Source organism: Pipra filicauda, unplaced genomic scaffold (assembly GCF_003945595.2).
Source record: "Pipra filicauda isolate LSUMZ 115617 unplaced genomic scaffold, ASM394559v2 scaffold334_size1588553_pilon, whole genome shotgun sequence".
Lineage (NCBI taxonomy): Eukaryota > Metazoa > Chordata > Aves > Passeriformes > Pipridae > Pipra > Pipra filicauda.
In genome coordinates, this window is record NW_024104459.1 from 146,410 (window position 1) to 163,472 (window position 17,063).

Below are 17,063 nucleotides of genomic sequence, written 5' to 3' on the forward strand. Positions count from 1 at the left end.
AATGACAGACTTGGTACATTTCAAAGCATCTGGTCAGATCTCATGGAATTTCTTGGCTGCTACCTGTTCAGTCAGAGAGAAAGAAACAGTGGGGTAGTCCATAATCACCTTGTGGTATTTTCACTGGATGCCTCAGAAGAGCAGATGAGGATAGTGAGCAGTGGATAAGGTAAGGGGTTATCTACTTGGGGGTTTGTATGGACCCTTTTCGGGACTGGTTCCTCTTTAATGTTCTTACAGATCTATGTAAAATTATGTGGGCTTTCTTGTCTGCTTACAGTTTATGATTAGCTAAATTACATACCTTTTTTTTCTGTATGCTCAGATGAACACATCCTAGAGATGCTAGAGTTTAAGTACTCTGTGAAAAGCAACCCCCTAGCCTTATATATAATATATAGTCTTATAATTCTTATTCAGAAATTGAAACACCTGGAATTTCTACTGAGACTTCAAAGTCTGTGTTGCTGCGTCTGATTTTTTTTTTCTTTTCATGTCTGCTTTCTGCGTGGTTTTTGAATGGTTGATAACCATGAAGATTAGGAAAAAAAATTCAGCCAACTAAGTCTTGTATTAAGAAAAAAAATAGTAGAAGAAAAATAGAAAGTAGTTAGGTCCAAACTCATGGACTTGTTTGTCCATCTTTAAGATGGATTTACTTATTCCAATTCAATCTTTATTTCTGTTCTGCCACAGTCTTGATGTCTAGCAATGTAAGCTGTTCATATTTAAAAATGGAATTCACCTTTAAATGTGCTTAGACTAGAAAAAATATGCCTGTTGAGGTCATTTTTAGAGCAAGAGTTAATGCATCATGCAAACAGCTAAATAAAGGTTACAATCTGAGTGGAATTATTCAGAGCTCAGGGAGAAATCTGGCATTTGCAGTCTGTCACTGGGTTTGAGAAGTCTGGCTCTCTCCAGTCACTGTCACTCGGGAGACATCCTGCTTTCTATGTGGTAGTGAGGGAGGGGACTGCAGTACTGAATGATCTTCCTGTAAAAACAGCAAAAACAGGAGCAGTGGGAAGTGTCATGTGTGAGGAATGTGTGGAATGAGGGGTGAGTATTAGCCCATCTTTGTCCAGTTTTCACAGAGAGACTTTATGGGTGTAACTAGTCACTCTTCCTCCTCTCTTTTCCTCTTCAGGTCAGCTGAAGAGCCAATGTCAGGGCAGCATATGATCCCTGATATCCCTGGAGGATTGCTGCATGGGGGGCTATGAAGAGCTGTGTGCCTCTTGAGACCAACCAGTTAAGTATTGCAACTTTTGGGCCTTATCTGGTAAGGTCTTCTTGCCCTTCTTTTCCACCAACATCCCTGGGAGATGAGTGTATCGCTTTGGACAGGATACACCCAAAACCAGGGTGTAGACAGTGATAGAGCCAGGATAAAAATGCATCACTTGTAAGTGCCTGGGCTTTTTTAGAGCTGGCAATCACCGCAGAGGTGCTGTGCTAAGCTTATGCTCTGCATTTTGTTTCCTTATTTTGTTTCTATAAGCTGAGGGCTTGGCTGATTGCACAGGAAGTCAACTGCTATGGGCATTCACTTCAATGGGCAAATTTTAAACAAGTCGCCAGGGACTGGCTGCTGCTGAGTTCAAAGAGAAAGAGACATCCAAAAACTCTAGCCAAGCCAAGTTATGGTAGAAAATATCAGATACAAAGATGAGAAAACTAACGCACACAGTAGGGTGAAAGACAGATACAGCTTGATTTTCTTTCCACAAGTGGTCAGATTAGAGTGAGGTTTGAATAGACATTTTAAAAAGAATCAACCAAAATGCAGACCAAACCCAAACAAACCCCCCATAATTTTGCTAAGGGAAGTTTGCTAAAGGAAGATTGTTGAACATTAGGAAATATGTTCTGGTGTTGGTGTTCTATGAGCTGTGTGCAATGATCTGGGGAAAGTTAATATGGTACTTGACAAAATATTGGGAAAAGTATTAGAAAAAATAGTTCCATGCAGGGCAGAAGGTGGAGCAAATGACCTGTTAAGCTCTTGCATTCATTCATCTTTTTTTGCTTTCCTCAGTGATTTCAAGTGTTCCCAGGCTCAGATAACTCCAAGAGAAGGACCTACCTCCCATATCACAGTCAAGGTAAAGAGTTTGTGTTTATAAAAATGTAAAAAAAAAAAGGTGGGGGGAAATTTCAAGGGAAGGAATAAAAGTCTAAACTTTGGTGTTGCTTCCCCCATTACACACACGAGCAGTAGAGACTCACAAAAAGAAGACCAGAGAAAGACTGCCATCTTCTGGAAGGATAAATATCTGCCATTATTCAGAATACTAAATCTGCTATATGCATATTTTGAAACCATAGTATATTTCTGATAAATTTATTTACCTGCCTGAATTCTTATCCATATAAAACTAACTCAGTCTCATTTCATCAATATATATGACATGATCCCAGCTTTAGAAACTGACATAGACTCCTGGGTTTTAATGATGTTCTCATCAAGCTTAAAATTACAAAGGTGTTAACATTAAGGATTATCAGTAGAGAGATGGACTTTATTTATTCTTGAGCCTGTAAACCAGCCTTTTTTTTTACTAAGCATTTAGAAGTCAAACTTAGGGTGCCCAGATGCAGACTGAACAATTAAAGAAAAAAAAATGCACTCTCCTTTTAGATAGCATCAGCTGTTATCCTACCTACTTCAATAAACTAAGTACATCTGTTTCAACAGAACCTTTTATTAATCAAAAACCTGCAGGCAGTCCACGGAGCACAGAGACATTTAGCATTGCTTTCAGTTAGTCCGTCTTAAAAATGATTATCTGAATTAGAGGAGTTTATGCAGTGACTGGGATTACACTAACCACAGAGCTACTGCCTGCTCTGCTCAGGGCAGGAAGGGTCAGGAGCCTGGGATAGCACAGCCCACATACTGGACCATGAACATGTGGGCTCTGTCTGCTGTTTATGCTGTATGGGGCTGTCACAGACTGTGCTGTCACCCAGAACTATTCCTACACTTGCCTCCAGCCTCTGAGCTCTGGTGTTGGAAGTGGGGCGATGAGAGCAGATGGACCACTGGTTTCCTCTGTCCCAGCAGAGCACCATGGCAGGCATGCAGGGAATCTGCCTTGCTCCCTCCCAGTGATGGTGGTAGTCTCACCCACTTAGCACTGGGCAAAGCCTTTGTGGGGAAGACAGGATGTGTACCTTTGGGATGCTCCTCTCCCTTGCAGTTTGATTCAATGCAGCTCTGCTCCATGCCCTCTAGTGACAGTGCATTCTCATGGGAGGTGATGTCATTTTTACTTTTCACAGTTTTGATACCAAACAAGAGGTATCAACACCTTCAGATACTGTGGGAGCCTTTAAACTTTCAGGACAAGAGCTCAGAGGGGACTTTGGATGAGTGTGAATCTCTCTCTCCTTATTAGGTTCCCAAATTCATCCAATGTTAACCTGTTGGGAGCTAGGATTCCCGGTGAACTTCACATTTTGGTAAAACTGCGACTACAAGGGACACAGACAGTCTACCTCATTCTCCCATCCTTTGAGTACTGGACTTGACTTGTCACTGTTTCACAACACCGTCATGGTGCTGAAGCCATGGTGCCAGTCTGCCACTCAGCAGCTCTTCTGCTAAGGGGCTCCTTTTGGCATCAGAATTTCCAGTGCCTATGGGGAGAGCTGCATTGGCATCTTTTCAGTGGCTGAAATCCTCAGTCCTCAGAGCAGATGGAATTGCATAAACTTCCTTCTCCTCATTTTTATCTTCTCCCCTTTCTGCAACTGCCAGGTCTGGCCAGAAAGATATCCCAGGGCTGGGAGGCTTGTAGACTTTGCCATTCTTCTGAGACAGGAGTGACCTGATGACAAGGCTGCTGTGGGTTTCCAAACCAAGGTCACTTATTCCCTGAAGCCAAAGATCTGCCAGCTCACTCCATACAAGCTCCCAAACAGCCACCGCATGGGGATGTCTGGAATATTTCTGTGTTTTAAAGAAACTTTCTACTCAGTCAGTGCGGGTCACTGTTCTCCACTTAATCCCAACCCACAGCATCAATCGCCTCCCATATAATCTCCCAGAACAGCTGTGCTGTGATTGCATTGTGGATTACAAAATGACCATTTTCCACAAAACAGCTGCTGATCAGAGGGATAGCATTTAATAATCACTGAGGAGGCAAGGGAGGAGGGAACAAGACAAAAGAGAAAGGGGTTTTGCAGCAATTGGGTTTCTTGGAGGATGTAGAGATGAGCAAAACAGCAGACAAGGCGTGAGTCCCATTTCTATACTGCTCATCATCAAATTAACAGGACTTTGAAGACTTGCTGCTAAGGTAAATTCAGCTCTATTTCCTTTTGGGGCTATCTAGATATTAATAGTCAGTTATTGTCAGTGAGTGCTTAGCTTTTGTGGAGGGAAGCTTTCTGACGATGTTTTCAGGAAGTAGTTCAGATTTGCTTCTCATTCCCTATGTCCTCTGCATTCTTGATCCACTTCCTTCTTCTGACTTATTTGTTTCTTGTATTTTTTTTTTCTTTTCCTTAACACTTTTCTTGAAATTATATGGCCTTTCAACTACTGTCACAAATCAACTGGAGAGAACATTTTTTCCACTATTGACGATTTAAATTAGAAAGATAATTTTTGTCAATATTGTGAGTGGATTTTTTTTAAAATAAAAGCATAAACAGCGCAAAACCTCATGAGAGAAATTCTTATAATCAAGCATTGATGAAAATCTGAAAAACTTTGTGTGCTGGAGGTTTCTATTTTCAGGTGGAAAATCATGTTTTTGAGGAGAACAATTTTATCTATAATTTCCTTTTCAGTCATAAGCCAAATTTTCCACTGAAAAAAACTTTCAGTGAGAAATGTGCCATGAACCTTAGCCAAAAACTGGTCCTAGTAGGTATCTGCTCTGCAAAAATGGTGATATCCAACATGCTTTCAGATCACAGAAGTCATTAGCTATGGAATCACTGAGATGTTACCATCTCCAGGGTGCAGCTTTTCCATTGCTGCAAGAACGAAATGCCCTGGTGAAGAGACAAAAGAAGCCAGAGCATAAAAGAACACAGGAAATTTTCAGGAGCTGAGTATTTTCTTGCTTTCAGTGAGGCTGTTCTGGGTCAGGTACTGCTTTCTCAGTGTGATGACATGCTAATGAAGTCCTGCTTTTCAAGAGGAGCTTCAGCACCATCTTTATTGACCACATTTCCAAGCTTGCTGGTTAGCAGAAAATACGGTTCTAACTGCACCACTTTTAGCTGTGGTGCAGTCACAAACAATGCAAAGCTTGCTCTTGTATCGTTTATTTATAGTGGTGTCCGCAGAATGCTGGGTCTTTCTCACACGTTCGACGTTGGGTGAGTCAGCCGGAGTTAAGTGAAGAGGACCAGCAGCAGGCAATGTCTGTACAAACTGAATCTATTCGTGGACAAATAGATTTTGAGTCATAAATAGGAAAGAGTGGGAGTATCTGGATGAAGCTGTGCCAAACATAGGGAGTGCCACGTGGGAAGAGACATGCGTTGATTACATGAAAGTTGATGTGTAGGTAGATGATACCTAATCAATCTATGGAGTGATAGGTTGGGGTTCTTAGAAGTCAGTGAAGGGTTTTGCAAGAATCCTGAGGTCTTAAGCTTTCCTCTGAGTGGGAAAGTCCACATGACCCTGGTTCCCAAACTGCATTCTGAATTACTTTTAATGATGAGATGAAACTGGGAAGAATGTTTGTGATAATGGTTGCTCTTATAAAAAATCCACAACCTCTGGTACTTTGTGTGAGAGCAGAGATGCTGTCATCCCACCACCCTACCAGATTTCTGAAGTGCCAGTCAGGGCTCAGGTGGGAGGTGCTGCTCTGGGGTTTGAACTCAAGCTGCCAGGTCTGGATAGCTGGGTGTCTCCTCTGAGCAGGCCACTGCTTTCATGTGCGTCCTACGACCCTCAGCAATATGGGAACATTTTCCTGCCTTTCCCCGCTGTGAAATGACTATACTCTCTACCTCCATAGGGTCAGTAATTAACTGCTTGAAGAAGTGTTTTGGGACACTTGGCAGCAAGATTTCTCATTTAGCTGGACAGAGCAACTCATGGTGTTTGTGAAAGCTGGTTAACAGGTTTTTTTCTATCATCTCTGAGATGGAGTAAATATGTTTTTTCATTTTGCTCATGTGCTCAGATACCTCAGATACCTCAATGCACTCAGCACTGCTATGTTTGCTGGATGACCCTCTCTTACCCAGTACAGATATTCAGCATACTTTGAAATGGTCAAAGCTTACATATTGATCCACTGCCCTGGCTTTCAAGAAATGGTTCTGCCATGATGAGTGAGCTGTTGGGATGTTGTGAGGAGGACAGTCCTCATAACCCCTCCCCACAGATGCATGCTGGGGAAAGCTGGGACTTGTAAGGCTAGGTGGGACAAGTGGCTGGTGTGACGGTCCCTCCCATTTGTGTGTTGTAGATGGAGCTGCTGAAGCGATTGCCATTGCACCGTACTTTCCTGGCTGTCATCCTGAACTTGCTGGCTCTCACCCTCTCCACCACTGCCTTGCTTGGCAGCTACTGGTGCACCGGGACTCAGAAAGTGCCCAAACCTTTGTGTGGGAAGAGCAAAGCCACCCAGTGCATCGGTGTCCCCATGCCATCTGATGCAGATACGAGCAATGTTTCATCTGAGGATGTGGTGCACTACAGCTGGGAGACTGGAGATGACCGTTTTGCCTTCAGATACTTCCACACAGGAATGTGGCTTTCCTGTGAAGAGAGCATGGAAGGGCCAGGTAGTGTCTTGCTCAGGCAACCACAATTTATTCCCTTGTATTTATTCCACAGGAGTTTGAAACTGAGAGGTGGCAGGGTGACAACACTTGGGAGAAAAATCTTCTTCATTTTCCTAGATGGCAAAAGCCCTGTGCACTGCTGTGCTTGATATATTTCTGTCCTTCACTGGAATGTTCACAGAGTGGGGAAAAGGAGAATGGTTGTCTCTAGTGTGCCCTTCAGTCTGGAACAAGGGCTGTGGAATGCAAATGGTGGTGGTGATGGCAGTGACTTTGTGATGGTATTGTCCATCCTGATGGGAACTTCAGTGACCCTCCTTTCCCTTTCCCCATGTTTCCATTCCTACACATAGCTTACTTCATGCTCTCCGGGGTAAATTTGTGCATGTCCTCTCAAAAATTTAAGTACAGTGATTTTATGCAGAGTTGTCAATTTTTATCTATCACCGTGAGGACTGCATTAGTTCGTGTTGTCCTTAAAACACCAAACAGAGAGGTTTTGTTTTATTAAACAGAGACTGGGCTTTTCTTAAAAAAAAAAAAAATAAAAGAGAGAAAGAGAATTACTACTTATAGATACAGAGAAAACCTGGAGGTTTTGAACCCAGAGAAACTGAAGCTAGGAGGCAAATTGACCTGAGGATTAGAGCAGCAATATTCTAATTGGTTTTAGATGTTCTTGTGATTTTGTGACAGGTTTCATTTGTGATTTTTCACCACCTGGGACTGGCACTGTAAATCCTGAAGTGCCAAGGACTGGTTGTGCAACCTGTACGAGAACCCTTTAGTGCTTCCCTTCACCCTTGACTTGTTCTTGTCCAGATCTACTGAAGTCCTTCTGCTGGAACCTGTGCTACACCCTTACAGGTGGATGCTCTGCAGTGCACAGGTGCTCTTTACGGCCTGGCACACACATCAAGGATTGGAACTGACCCAGAAAGTGGCCAGTGGAGAGATATGCATCTAAGGATATAGTGATGAAAGTCACTTTCATCAGGCCCGTTCCCCTGAGCCCACTGCCCTCTCTTCAGCTCTCTCCAAGGACAAACGTCTCATCTTCTTTAAGCAAGCCACAGTTCCAGTAGAACATTTCTAATTTTCTTATCTGTTGCTGTCAGAGTTTGAAAATAAATAACTGGTGAATAAAAGCAGACAGAAGCGGGGGTTGGAGCAGAAGGGAATGTGCTTGAAACTCTCATGTCCTAACGGGCAGGCTGCTAATTGTTGTGAGGGTTTCTAGACAGGCTGCAGAAGGAGATGTGTTTATTTGGGACTGGTTTGGGTGTTTGGGTTGAGGTGTGTTTCCATGGTGCTTGTTGGAATGGAAGTACATCCCTTGACTGATTTCTCTAAAAGACTTATCTGGCCACTGGGCAGTCCTGGGATAACCCCAATGCCTGAAGGAACACAGAGAGCATGTTACATCTGGATCACAGCAGAGCATGGGGTACAGCATGGGGTAGAGCACAGTCAGTCTCAGTCTCCTGCTTCCTGTAAATCAAGTACAACCCAACCACTATGGCACATCTTTGAAGCAAGTGCATAGACAACAACAACAATATAAAAGGGGCTACTAAGAACAAAAGGAGTTTGAGCCGAGCTGCAGAAAGGATTTCATTATTGAGGCTAATCTCAGGATCAGTTTAGATGAGCCATTACTGAATATCCTCATTAAAGTTCTAGGTGAAGTAGCAAACTGCAAGTTAATGAGAACTGCAGATGGCACTAAACTGGGTAGCATCCTGAGAGCTGTGGATGACAGAAGTAACACAGGAGATTTGGAAAGATTAGAACTGGGGATAGAAATTAGGAAAATGAGATTCTTACATGAAGCGGAAATGTCTGGGAGAAAATATTGTGCCAAGTAGAGGAGAGGACCCTCAAATGCAGTAATGCAGTATGCAGGAAGAGAAACTTACAGATAATAATGATGGACCCTCAGCTAAGACAGTAGTTTGTGCCTGGCCAACATAAAAAACTAAGGAAATATGAACACAATTTGTCAAAATAGCATGCCTAATATGTGAGGACAGAGGATCATATTTCTGTATGATCTCTGCCACAGAAGAGGGACTTATATCTCTGTCATGAAGTATTTTATGTGGGAAGCTTGGGTTTGTTTTTGGGTTTTTTTTTTTTGTTCTTTGAGAAGCGGTGCTAGAACTGCTCTTCTGAGATTGGGGTGAGTGGGAATTCACATCCTCAGCAGAAGTGTGGGTCTGCAATCTGTTATAAGCTACACTCCTAATAGACCTGACCATCAGTAATGTTGTCAATGAGTAGCAAAAAAATTTTATATTCAGCAGAGGCTCATAAGGTTTACGAATTGCTGAAGGTTTTTTTCTGGAAAGGCAATTTCTAGTTTTCCAGGCAGACTTTGCCTTTCCCTACTTTGCCTCAGTGAAAGTATGGAAAGATAGTTAGAAAAAGACCAGAGGTGAGAAGATCTGATGGCTGGACTCAGGGATGACTGGATCTATGCACTAAAAAGAAAGTGAGATGAAGATATTTTTTTTTCCCTTATGTGCCCTGCATTGTTTTGTAAACTAATAGCTTTGATTTTGTGTTTCAGAAGAGAAATGCCGCAGCTTTATTGAGCTTTCACCACCAGCAGAGAGAGGTAAGTGCAAATCCCCATATCTCACTGTAGCTGCCCGGTGTGTCTACTTGAGACGGGGGACCCACAACATTTTGCCTGTGTGAGGACAGCAGATTCCCAAAGAGCCAGGCATGAAATCCTGGCCTCATGGTTGCTAAAAGAGCAAAGATTTTGACCCAGATATCTGCGTAAACCATTGCCATTTGTGAAATCAGTGCTGGAAACCTCAGACCCCCTCTCATATGAAGTGGGATTTTTCTCATCTAGTAACTTTCCCAGTCAGAGCTTGTCATCTTGCTGTAGTCCGGGGGAAGAGGTGGATGCTACCTGAGGGCAGTCTCTCCCACATAGGCTGCGTGTTAACTCAGTGCTTCAATTAACTCAGTGCTTCAGTGTGGTGAGTCTAGGAGCTGAATCATCTCTTACTTTGTGGTAAGTGAACAGGACACCTGAAAGTTACCCTTTTAGGGTAAAGTCCTTGCCTCATCAAATACAAAACATCATTTGGGTAGGAGAGATCATCCCTCCTGTCACTGTCACATGTTTCGAATTATCCTGTGGATGACCTCAGTATACTTCAATGTATGTACACATATGCTATGGAGATTTTAATGAAAGCTTTTCAACTGGTGTGGGCTTGCTAACTATTCCCTGAGATGGAGGCTGAAGGCAAGTAATTTCCGAGGATGTTTGTATGTGAAGGGAAAGGTCTGGGGTGCAGAGCCAGTGTCAGCGTTCAAGCCATGAGAGCAAGGGCTGGAACAAATGCTGAGGAATTGTAAGAATGTAGTATCATCATAATTTCACGTAGTATCATCTTAAGATGACCAGTGCAGCTGCCATTGTATAGCTGGGTCAGCACTGGAGAAGGTGGTGTGACTGCTGATTGTGGGCTGGGCTTGGCTGGCCAAGCTGAGTGTGCAGAGCAGCTCCACAAATCATAATCAACAAATTACAAAGCATCTGTGGAGAGCCTGGCCTCACAACGAAAGGCCAGATGCAGAGGTCTCTGTGCATGTGTGGTGCCTGAAACCTTCAGAATACTTTTGGCAATCTGATCTCTAATGAACTATTCTCCCTGATGGTGCTGCAGCAAGCAAGCCAGCTCCTTTAAACAGGGAATGCAGCTCATCAATTTCTGCTAAAGAGCTGGGTGACTCTATGGCACTAATGATGTTGAGTATTCAAGTCAGTGCCACATTAATGAGGGTTTTCTTCACACTCCTTTTCCCCAGCTAAATGTCTCCTCTACAGCCATTAATAGTTGCTAACAGTAGTGTTCACAGTGCTGCTTCATTTGTCAGATTGTTTCTTCCTCAGTGAATCCTGTGCTTTTCCACAGCCCTACATTACAGAATGCCTTTTCTCATTCTCCTCCACGTTCTACTGCACAGCTGTAGAACTGAGCTCAGCTGTGCACTGTGGTATCACTTAAATCCCACTCAAAATCCCAGCATGAAAGTACCTGCACTCTGTTCAAGAAGCAGGGTGAGTGGTGAATGTTACTGCCCTAGCTGGCTATAGACCCCAAAGAATGTGTTTCATTTTAACTGGGGATTTGGCTTGCAAGGGGTTTCCTGAATTCCAGAGGCCAGGTCCTGACAAAGCTGTGGATGCACCATATAGTTCTTAACTAGTTGAGTCCCAGGTTAAAAATTGTTTGCTTACATTGCTGTGATTAGAGCTCAGATGTGTTTGTGGCCAGTCTATGATCACTAGGTTTTATGCTAATACTCAACAGCTTCCCCTGTCTTTTCCCCCCTGTTTTCCTCCTTGCTGTTTATGAATAATGTTGACTTGTTCACAGATGGCATTTTAGTTCTTTTCAGCTTTGCCATGCTAGACTAGCCAAGCCATCTTCTGTGACAGACACTATTCCATTCAGCACTCTTTGAGTCCTCGCTCACAGGTTGGGGCAATTGCTTTTGGGTCTTTATTGTTTGTCTTTGTTCCCTTCTTCCCAAAGTACATCCTTTAAGGATTGAGTTGGGAAAGGGGGGTATTTTCTCTTGAACATGGTTTCATCCTGTATTCCTGGCAGGAATCCTGTGGCTGTCGCTGGGATCAGAGATGCTGTACATCAGCTTGCTGCTCATCAGCTTCATCCTCCTGACAGTGGAAATGCTGCATACTGGCAATCCTGTCTGTGGGATGAAGCTCAATGCCTTTGCTGCTGTCTCCTCGGTGCTGTCAGGTAAGCTTATTACTGTAGGCTTGGAATCACAGAAGCAGGAGAGCCTCCTCTTCCAAGCAAGGCTGAAGTATGCTGCTCTGGCTCCTCCTGTAACTTATTTGCTTTGCCTTTTGTGTCCAGGTCTCCTTGGGATGGTGGCCCACATGATGTACAGTCAAGTCTTCCAGGCAACTGTTAATCTGGGACCAGAGGACTGGAGACCGCACTCATGGGACTATGGCTGGGCGTTCTAGTACGTGAGCTCTGAAGCCATCTTGACCTCCCCAGCCTTCTGGGTTTCAGCCATGTCACCTGCTTCCTCCTCCTTTCTTGACCTTCTGTGTTTCCAAAGATATGGTTCTCCTACTACTAATCTCTTGTCTTTTCCTTATCCCCTGTTTTAATAAGCAGTTGCTGAGTTACTTAAATGAGTAGCTACCAAAGGACTGGCAAAACAATGGGGTCACACCGAAACAATTTCCTTCAACCCTACTGACTAATCAGGTTTGCCTCTCTGCTGGTTTGCCCTGTTTGGTCTCAGCTCTTCCCTGTGTGCAGAGGGCAGTGTCACACTTGTGATGATGCTCTCAAACATGCCTTGTTTTTCTGCAGTTTTAGTAAGTTGCATGCTGGTTTGGCATCTTCACTAAGCAATGTCCAAAGGGCCTATTCCTGCAACACCAAATCTAGACATATGCTTAAAGATGTGGACACAGCCCAGCCCACAACCAGCAGTCACACCATCTTCTCCAGTGCTGGCCCAGCTGTACAATGGCAGCTGCACTGGAGGCCAAGGTCCTCTTAAGATGATACTACATGCAGGAAGGAGCGAAAGGGGGTGATAGACCATGGTGTCACTTATGAGCCAGGAAGAGCAGCTGCAAAAAGCAGGTGGCTCAGGGTGCCTTTCTCTAAAGGATAAAGTAGCCAACAACAGCTGGTATGACATATCTGACTTGAAAAACAGTTGGATGACCCTTCCAAGTGTCCATAGAAAGTGTAGGTTCGATTTGCAATGCTGTACTGATGATGACCATACTGATTAACTTAAACACTCCAGTGCCATGTACCACCCATGAACATCAAATGTCAGCATGGCGATCTGGTTACACTCAAGTAGACAAGCCTCATGTGCAGGAAGACACTGAGCAGCCCTGTAATACAGAACTTGCTTCCAAGTTGTGCTGTCCTGCTCTGACCAATTACAGATGTCCCTGCTGCCCTTTTCCTCTGCCCTGTATCCCTCCCTTCCCTGTGACAGGGATGACCAGTATTTAACCCACTGATCTAAGAAGGATCTTGTGGTGGGATAACCCCCAAGAACTGTAATTCTATGAGCCTTAGTCATTCTAGTTCATGTCCATGCCCAGCAGCTTCTGCCTTGAAGATCAGGGTGTGTCACAGTGTTCAATTCCTTATTCTACCTGGCTTCTCACAGCATGTGCTTCTTTTGTGTCTCTCTGGTAGCATGGCCTGGGCCTCCTTTACCTGCTGCATGGCCTCTGCTGTCACCACTCTCAACACCTACACCAAGACGATACTGGAGTTCAAAAGGAACCACATCAAGGGCTACGATGGGAGCTTCAAGGATCAGCCTCAGCACCACCAGTGCTTCCTACAGCAAATAAGCAGCTACTATGAGCCCAGAGGCAAAGCCTTCCTTTCAGTCTCTGAGGGAGTCGACTTCTACACTGATCTGCAGCAGAAAATGCTACAGCGGGAACCAGAGCTGGAGCTGGATGAAGTCTTGGGCCAGACAATTGGGGAGGATCGTTGTTAGGGATGATGAGTGTACAGGGACAGAGCAATGGGGTTTGGGAGGCACAAGAGCTCTGCAACAAACACTGGCATCACTGTTAGCAAGCTCTTGGGGGACTCTTCCTTCCTCTAAATTCAGAGATTGAGAAGAGAAGATGGGCACTGGGTTAGGGCAACCTACAGTGCTAACAGTAGCAGGCTGAGGGTCCTCCCTGATCACAGTTTTATGGGTGTCCTCTGCTGAGAAGGGTGAAACTGGAGGGACATTTTGGTGCCAGCTGTCTCAAGTACTTTCAGGCAGAGTTGAGGCAAATATCCTAACCCCAGTTAGGACTGGGGAATAGACAGTCAGCACCATCCAGATGGCAAATTGCACTCTTTGAGTGGGTCACACTGACCTCAGTTCAGTGCTATGGTGAAAGGCATCAGTGTTCATACTGATCAGTTGCCATCCTCTCTGAACACCGTATTTATTCTTAATTTCCAGGCCCAGACTCCTCTTCTCCCTGACCCTAGATTAAAAGTCCTGTTGCAGTAGAAATGGGGGGTAGCTTTCAGACATCTCTCTCCTCCACTTTCCTCTCTGTAATGACTCCCACATGCTCCCCTCTTGCTTTTTCCCCAAAAATCTCTCATTCTGAGGTACTTTACTGTCTGCCTCTTTTTACTGTTTCTCCACAACCTTTAAGAATCTTTGGCTGTACTTTTGCTTTTTTCTTTGTTTCTATTCATCTGTTCCTTCTTCCCTATCATAAAAATATTGCAAGCAACCCCCAAAACAAACCCCAAAGTAAACTCATTATCTCTCAAAGGTGAAACACTGGTTCACATGATACATGATGCTGTACACAGTATTTATTTGCTCCACTGCAGTTCACAGTTCAAATACATTTTCCCAACAATATACAGACAGACTCTTTATTCACGGGGGGGAGGGAGAATGCGGGCAGGTGAATTCACATTAAGGAGGAGCTAATGCCACTGCATTGGAAAAACAGTTCTCTCAGGAAGAACCTCAGAAGAATAACTACTTAGGTAACAGCCGCTTCACCTTTCCCAGCAAGGTGGTGGCTGGAGAGGAGGGAAGAGGCACTCCTGTTTAATCCCTCTTATGTTACTGGTCCTCACACTTTCAGTCCTATTATGCAGCTGTATTAACTGACTGTGTATTATAAACACTAAACCCTGTCTGAAGGAAAATGCCAGGCCTAGAGCAGTTGCTACAATTGTGCTAAATATATACAAAGCTATTTACACAAAAATACCATGAAACATATACAAACTGTTCACAGGCTCTGACATTAAGAGAGCAGGGCCCAAGGACCAGCCTTGGGGCTTGCAGCTAATCTTGAAGGGCTATCCTGGAAGCTTTATATGGAGATGCAGGGATGATAGAGAGGGTGATACAGCAAGGAGAGGTCTCAAGAGCCCAGGAGAGCAAATCAATGGTAGATGTGCCCATCTGGAAGGAGGGCCATAACCTCACCACTCACAGGGAAGTGCAGGGAGGCTAGAAGGGCACATGCCAACAGGAGGACAGAAGAATCTTTGCAATCTTCATCTCAGCCTAACTCTGCCTAATGTCAAAGGTCAGACCTGGAAAGGCATACTGGGAAAACAGTCCCTACATTGTTGCCCTGAACTGTGGGGAACTGTTGGGGCTCCAAAGTGGTTCCTGTTTATACAGTCATTTCTATCACAAGAAAATTTGTACAGATGCTCTGTAACTGCAACACAGGAGACTAATAACACATTCTGGGGCACAGTTCAAAACACTAAACACACTGTGAGCAAATGTCTCCTAGGGGTAGTCTGTTCCTCCTGGAGCTGCACACAGGGCTGGGCTGGCAAGGGAATGGCAATACTGAGCTCAGAATAGGGTTAAAATGCACAGAAAATCTTTCCAGTTCTGTCTCTGTCTGAGCCTGTAAACCCTGAAGCAGTGGCGTAAGAATCAGCTTTTCTGTGACTAGATTGAGTGACCTTTACAGTGACAGTTGGGATCTGCTGGGAATCTATCCCAAAAGGGCTGTGTTATATTTGCAAAGGGAAACTCAGCCCACTGGACTGCAGTGTGATATTACAGTGACACTTGGGGTTCATACAAAGCTCAGGGATGGACAGAAATAAGATGTCAATCTTGCACTTCTACATCACCCACATGCACCTGTCCTGAACTTGGAATTGGGACAGAAATACACAAGTGCAAGGGCTGGCAAATGCTGTGGAGACCATCTTTCTCTAGATCAGGTAACTCAGCTAGAGAGCTAGTTTGTGGGTGAGTTTGGGGACAGCATGAAGAAGAGGGTTGAGAGCACAGGAGAGGCTGTAGACAAGACTAACCCTGCAGGAGCCAGACAGAGGTTTCACTCTAAAAATACAAATATTAAAGCAGGTAGTGTGCTTTAGCCACATCATTTGCCTTGACTCATCGTGGCCCTCTTTAGGCCTACAGCTTGTTTGACTGCCTGGGAATACTGTTTGGACATAAAAAGGCGTGTCCTAAATCTCATTCATAAATTAAACATACAAAAAATATACATATATGGTATAAATTAACACATATATATATAAAGTCTGGTTTTATATATATATGTATACAAATTCTAAATTCACATTTCTGTGCTACCTGGAAGGAAGCATGCAAGAACAGCATATGGAGGGGGAGTAGCTGATCAAGGTTCCTCTGGTACATGACAGGTCTGCCTAGGACAAACCTGCCTCCACCAGCATTCCCCAGAGAGCTGAAGAAAGGGAAAGCGCTTTTAGCCCCCATTCCCTCTACACAGCAATTTTCCTGAAGATCCACAGAGCAGCTTCCTGTATTCCCCACACAGGCCACAGGTCCAACCAAAATCAGACGAACCACCAGGCTAGAGCTGGAGAAGGAAAGGCAAACAAACATTAAAGCCAAAACCTATTGCCATCTCTTTGCATCCCACCAGTCTCTTTACATCCCAAAGAGCACCTTAACTGTGTCTGTTCTCAGGGAAGAGATCAGATGTTTTCAAGGGCCTGGATTTCATTGTGCAGGGATTCCTGCACAATCTCACCTTCTGAGGAAAGTCAACAAATTTCATCCGGGCAAGGAATCGCCTCACTTCTCCACGGCTGATTTTTGGAGTGGTGGTGTCTTTTAACCACACCATTCGACCTTGACTCATCATGGCCCACTTCAGGCCCAGCTTGCTGACCGAGAGAAATCCTGGCTGTTTCTCAGAGGTTGCAGTTGTTGTCACAGTGATGTGAAATGCATCCTTCTGGAGATCGTTAATTCCAACTGGTCCATCAGAAAAGGGCGAGAAAATAGTGGTGAGAAGTAAATTATTACATTTCTTCCAAAAGAAATCTTACAGCCTTTAGTCAGTAAAAACGTCCATTGGACTGAGGGTATGTTCAGCCTGACTTTACAATTCCATGTACCATAGTTGATAAGGAAAAATAATTTTAAGTTAATTTTTTTTCCATGGAAAGAAATGGAAGGGACTGGTTCCAGGTTATGGTTTTGAGCTTGACATAGGAGATGCACATATTTCAAGAATGCAATTCACTCTCAGAGCTTTTTTTCCCACACCTGTTAAAAGCTATTGTTTTCCTCTATAGAAGGGGAAATCTGTAAAGCACGGGCAAGTCAGTTCACTCCATTCACTCTAGAATGATCTGTACAGACCTCAGAAATCCCAGTTTCTAAAAAATCCCTCTAAAAATTATATTCTATTCGTTCTTGACTTAACTGTGTTTTTGATACAAACCCGATTACAT

General features: G+C 44.0%; 2 protein-coding genes across 2 annotated transcripts in view; one reads left to right on the forward strand and one right to left on the reverse strand.

Moving 5' to 3' along the window:
- Positions 1 to 14,195, forward strand: GSG1 (germ cell associated 1). Its single transcript, XM_027721258.2, has 8 exons — positions 1 to 169; positions 1,151 to 1,254; positions 2,042 to 2,108; positions 6,453 to 6,771; positions 9,344 to 9,391; positions 11,412 to 11,564; positions 11,685 to 11,796; positions 13,011 to 14,195. Exons 2-8 carry the CDS (start codon positions 1,223 to 1,225, stop codon positions 13,321 to 13,323), a joined length of 1,044 nt encoding a protein of 347 aa, XP_027577059.1. The 5' UTR covers positions 1 to 169; positions 1,151 to 1,222; the 3' UTR covers positions 13,324 to 14,195.
- The window catches only part of FAM234B (family with sequence similarity 234 member B), a 21,921-nt gene continuing 18,994 nt past the window's right edge, over positions 14,137 to 17,063 (reverse strand). The window contains exons 12-13 of the mRNA XM_027721257.2: positions 16,355 to 16,581; positions 14,137 to 16,180 (exon numbers count right to left, since the gene is read on the reverse strand). Of these exons, the coding sequence (XP_027577058.1) occupies positions 16,175 to 16,180; positions 16,355 to 16,581 (233 nt within the window). The 3' untranslated portion in view covers positions 14,137 to 16,174. The remainder of the gene's footprint in view (positions 16,181 to 16,354; positions 16,582 to 17,063) is intronic.

Coding starts and splice junctions, on each gene's coding strand:
- GSG1 (XM_027721258.2), top strand. CDS start 1,223: ATGAAGAGCTGTGTGCCTCTTGAGACCAACCA. Junction 6,772..9,343: donor AGAGAGCATGGAAGGGCCAG/GTAGTGTCTTGC, acceptor TTTGTGTTTCAG/AAGAGAAATGCCGCAGCTTT. Junction 11,797..13,010: donor GACTATGGCTGGGCGTTCTA/GTACGTGAGCTC, acceptor TCTCTCTGGTAG/CATGGCCTGGGCCTCCTTTA.